The sequence below is a fragment of the Castanea sativa genome, chromosome 9, assembly GCF_040712315.1.
Source record: "Castanea sativa cultivar Marrone di Chiusa Pesio chromosome 9, ASM4071231v1".
Classification (NCBI taxonomy): Eukaryota; Viridiplantae; Streptophyta; class Magnoliopsida; order Fagales; family Fagaceae; genus Castanea; species Castanea sativa.
In genome coordinates this window covers 27871763-27875931 of record NC_134021.1, presented here as the reverse complement: position 1 = coordinate 27875931, position 4169 = coordinate 27871763, and the positions used below count along the sequence as shown (strand labels likewise).

At 34.9% G+C, this 4169-nt stretch overlaps 1 protein-coding gene across 2 annotated transcripts; it reads right to left on the bottom strand.

Moving 5' to 3' along the window:
* Positions 1 to 390: 390 nt before the first annotated feature.
* LOC142609911 (putative pentatricopeptide repeat-containing protein At3g13770, mitochondrial) lies at positions 391 to 2933 on the bottom strand. 2 transcript variants are annotated; one of them, XM_075781636.1, is made up of 2 exons: positions 2328 to 2933; positions 391 to 1656 (listed from the first exon to the last, which is right to left on the bottom strand). In XM_075781636.1, the coding sequence occupies exons 1-2, from the start codon at positions 2812 to 2814 to the stop codon at positions 569 to 571; spliced, it is 1575 nt and encodes a 524-aa protein (XP_075637751.1). In that variant the 5' UTR covers positions 2815 to 2933; the 3' UTR covers positions 391 to 568. The 2 variants fall into 2 exon arrangements, with proteins under 2 accessions (XP_075637751.1, XP_075637752.1); XM_075781637.1 differs by having other exon boundaries at positions 391 to 1605.
* Positions 2934 to 4169: the final 1236 nt, after the last annotated feature.

Genomic DNA, 4169 nt, shown 5'->3' with positions numbered 1-4169 from the left:
TTGTGGTTTGCCATTGGTTATGGGTTTCAAAAGTGGTTGTAGTGACTGTTGGTGGACGGGAGAGAGAGAGAGAGAGAGAGAGAGACAAATCTAGACATGGCAAACCTAGTTTTGGGTCTTTAGAAGCAAACCTAGTTTTAAGATTGTTCATGCTATTGAGGCTTCCAATTGTTCATTCATTTGGGTTGTTGGAAAAAACCTTCATATGTTGGAGGGAGTTTGTTATGGTGCACCTATGATTACATTGCCTCTTGTTGAACAGTTCTTCAAGTTTCTGCATTTTTGAAGTTCTTAAAGCAACTTTTTACCATTTTTACATAATGACATTTTTTTTTTATCTTGTTTTCTTTTGATTTTGTATGAATTTTTTGTTTTGGGAGGAAAGAGACATAAAAGAAAAGCAAAAATACATCTTTACCCTCGATTTTAACAGAAGTGGGTAACGGAGTTCTAACAGAACGGACCTCAGGTGAGCAAAGTGTTAAGTTTTGAATCATGGGTAGACAAAGTGAAATCGGGTCTAACCACAGGTTGATTTACTGCTTAAGCTTTTGAAATAATCTGTAGTTTAACTGAAAGTATGAAGGATTTGATCGAGCTCAATCCAGCTTCTTCCTGGCTCCTTTATCACAGCCTTCTCACTCATCAATTCCCTTAAAGTTCTTACATCTTCCCATCTTCCTGCAGAAGCATATAAATTGGAAAGAATTACATAATTCCCAGCATTTTCAGGCTCAATTTCTAAAAGTCGACGGCCCACAAATTCACCAATGTCAACATTTGAGTGAACCCTACATGCACCTAAAAGTGAACCCCATATAGCAGCAGTTGGCTCAAAAGGCATCTTTTTGATAAACTTAAAAGCCTCTTCTACTTGGCCAGCACGCCCAAGCAAATCAACAACACACCCATAGTGCTCAATCACTGGCTCAACACCGAGCTTCCCATTTTCCATCTCAAAGAAAAATTCCAGTCCCCTTTCTTCCATTCCTCCATGGCTGCAACCTGATAAAACGGCCAAAATAGTGACGCTGTCAGGTTTGACTTTATTTTCTTCTCTCATCAATTCAAAAAGCTCAACCACCTCTCTTCCCATTCCATGCTTGCTATACCCCATGAGCATTGCATTCCATGAGATGACAGTTCTCTCAGGCATACCATCAAAGATCCTTCTAGAGTAGTTAAGGCTTCCACATTTTGAATACATATCAATTAGAGAATTCTGAAGAACCACATATGAGGGTAGTTCAGATCGAAGGACATGATTGTGAACTTGCTTTCCATGATCTAATGCAGAAAGACCAGATAATGCAGTTAAAACACTGGCATATGTGACATAATTTGAACTCATTCCTTCCATCTGCAACCTACGGAATAGCTCCAGTGCTTCTTCATCATGGCCAAGTTGGGCATAGCCTGAGATTATAGCAGTACAAGAAACAACATCTCTTTCTGGCAAGCTTTCAAAAACTCCTTGAGCTTCATGAATTCTACCAGCTTTGGCATACATGTCAAGAAGCGAGCTTCCAACATATATATGGGATTCAAAACTTGTTTTAATTATGAAAGAGTGGACTTGCCTTCCCAGGTTAAGCCCATTGGAACCTATACAAGAAGTAAGTACAGTGGCGAAAGTGAACTCATTAGGCTCAGTACCTGGAGAAAGTTCACCTTTGTAATGAGAAAATGGAATAAAGAATCATAAGTTACAATGGCTACATGCCTACATCAACGTTGCAGAAAACAAAGAAGAAAAATCCACCATGCTATGTAACCACCAATTTTGGGGCTGCAGGCATCTTAGATTAAGATCAAATACTTTTGATGTTTCAGAACATATAAAACCCCACATGCTCACTTTATATAAGAATAATGTGTGCTTTTGTACTGTTAGGAAAAAAAAAAAAAATCAACTTAGCATAATTCTAACATCTATCATTTACTTACCTTTGAATTAAATTCAAAAGTCATGGAATTTAAATGAGCATACATTCTATGCGTAGTTGCCCAAGACCCTCTTACAACAAGGAATATTGCAATAAAACTTCCATTAAAAATTTTCTTGAAAATTAATTCAAGAAAGGGATGTGTCCCAATTAATTACATCATCCACCATTCCATGTGAGACTGCATGTAAACGTACACCAAATCACTAGTAATTAAACCGCAATATGGTAAGCCAACTTTTTTTTTTTTTGCTGAAATAAAATTCATATGGTAAGCCAACTTTAAATTTAAACTAGGCAATTTTTTACAGAAGTCCACTATAATTTCACAGTTGAAACAACATGAAAAGCACCAAATTCGACATGAAATTCCAGGAGTACCTGATCTCAACATCTGTACAAAAAGATTCAAGGCTTCGGAGGCATACCCTCTCTGAGAATAGGCTGAAATCATGGCCGTCCATGAAACCACGTTCCTTTCAGGCATTTCATCGAGCATTTGCCGCGCATCACCTAAACACTCACACTTACAGTACAGAACGATAAGCCTGGTCCTGAGGTAGACAGGAGGGAGATAACAGGTTTTGATCATGTGGGTATGGACCCTTTGGCCTTCTCTGATGGCTCTTTGGTTTATGCACTCATTTAAGAGCGTGTCATAGCCTTCGAACCTCATTTCGGGGCCTTGAACGGCCATCTCTAGCAAGGCTTCTTTGAGGTGACCGTTGTGAAAGAGAGATTTTAAATATGGGGAGTTTGGAGGGAAGGAAGAAAGGGAAATTTGCCGAGTACATGGTTCATTGATGGAAGAAAATGATACTACTACATGTTTGGTATAAGGGAAAAACCAATTGAATTTCCGGAGCATATTATTATTACTACTGCTTTTTGAGAAGATGGTAAGCAGCTTTTTTTTTTTTTTTTTGGCCTCACAGCAATTCACAGCCAAGTCATGAGCTTGGATAGCCCTTTATGGCTTATGCCAAGGCATGGGTTCAGTTTTGGGCTTGCCTTTTGTATATGTTTGTTTGTTAGTTAGTTTATAACAAGCAAAACTTTTTTTTTTTTTTTTTGAGAAAGTATAGCAAGCAAAACTTGAGTCTTAATTATATGCTTGCTAAATAAATGAGCCAAGCAGCAAAACAAAAAATATTCTTGTACAAATTCATGAATATTGAGGCATGATAAAAATAAAAATAAAATAAAAAAGCTAAACCTAGGCTCATTTATGAGCTTGACAAATAAACTTATATCTTACTAAGATTTTAATTAATTAAGAGTTAAGACCACTCATCCAAACTAGATGGGATTGATATTAGCTTGATATAGGCTTTATAATATACTTGTATTGAATTTTAAGCTCAAAAGCTTGATATTGAGTTTGAATTTGATCTTAAAATTGAGCTCAAATTCAAACATTATTTGTTGGCTTCATTTGAGCTCAAGCAGAATTAGAACAATTTACTTTTGTTTTCCACTCGAGCTCAAACATTCACTACTCAACAAAGCTTGACTTGTTTACATCTGTCGACTCAATGTAGAAAACTATTTTTTTTTTTTTTCAACTCAGTGCACAAGTGTCAAGTAATGTGGTTGAGTTGTAGTATATACTATATAGGAAAATACTATTTCATACTCTCGTATGTCCACTATTGCACATTAATATCTACAATTAACACATGAAAATGGATGTGAAAATATATGTAAAAATATAAAGGCTCATACATACTATATACAAGTAAAAAATCCCTGTAATGCACCGAAAAATTTAACATAATACAATTTTTTTCTCGCTTTTATCCTTTTGTCAAAATATGAAATTCAATTATTATGATTTTTTTTTTCCTAGAATAGATAAGCATTATTATGATTGTGTTTGTAGATGGAATTATATATATTCTAGCATTAGGACTTTATTATAATATTCAAATGAAAGTAAGACATATTCGGTTTTATATATATCATAAATTTAAAATTGAAATAAAAGCAAGTTCTACCATAGTACCATGTAGTGCATTATTTGAGAATCCTTTTATTTAGCATTCCACCTCATCCTTTAATTGGTGTCATGTGTCACTCTTCTTTTAAAGAGAAATATTTACTTACTATTCATTTAACTTTTAATTAGTGAATTATTTAAATTTTGGTATTTATTTATATTCAACAATAATATTATATATATATACACACACACACTGTACACTGCAATCAATTAACTTGAGA

Bases quoted from the DNA above. Each gene is read 5' to 3' on its own strand.
- LOC142609911 (XM_075781636.1), bottom strand. From the start codon at position 2,814: ATGCTCCGGAAATTCAATTGGTTTTTCCCTTATACCAAACATGTAGTA. The intron at 1,657-2,327 runs GTACTCCTGGAA...AACTTTCTCCAG, and splicing joins TGTACAGATGTTGAGATCAG to GTACTGAGCCTAATGAGTTC.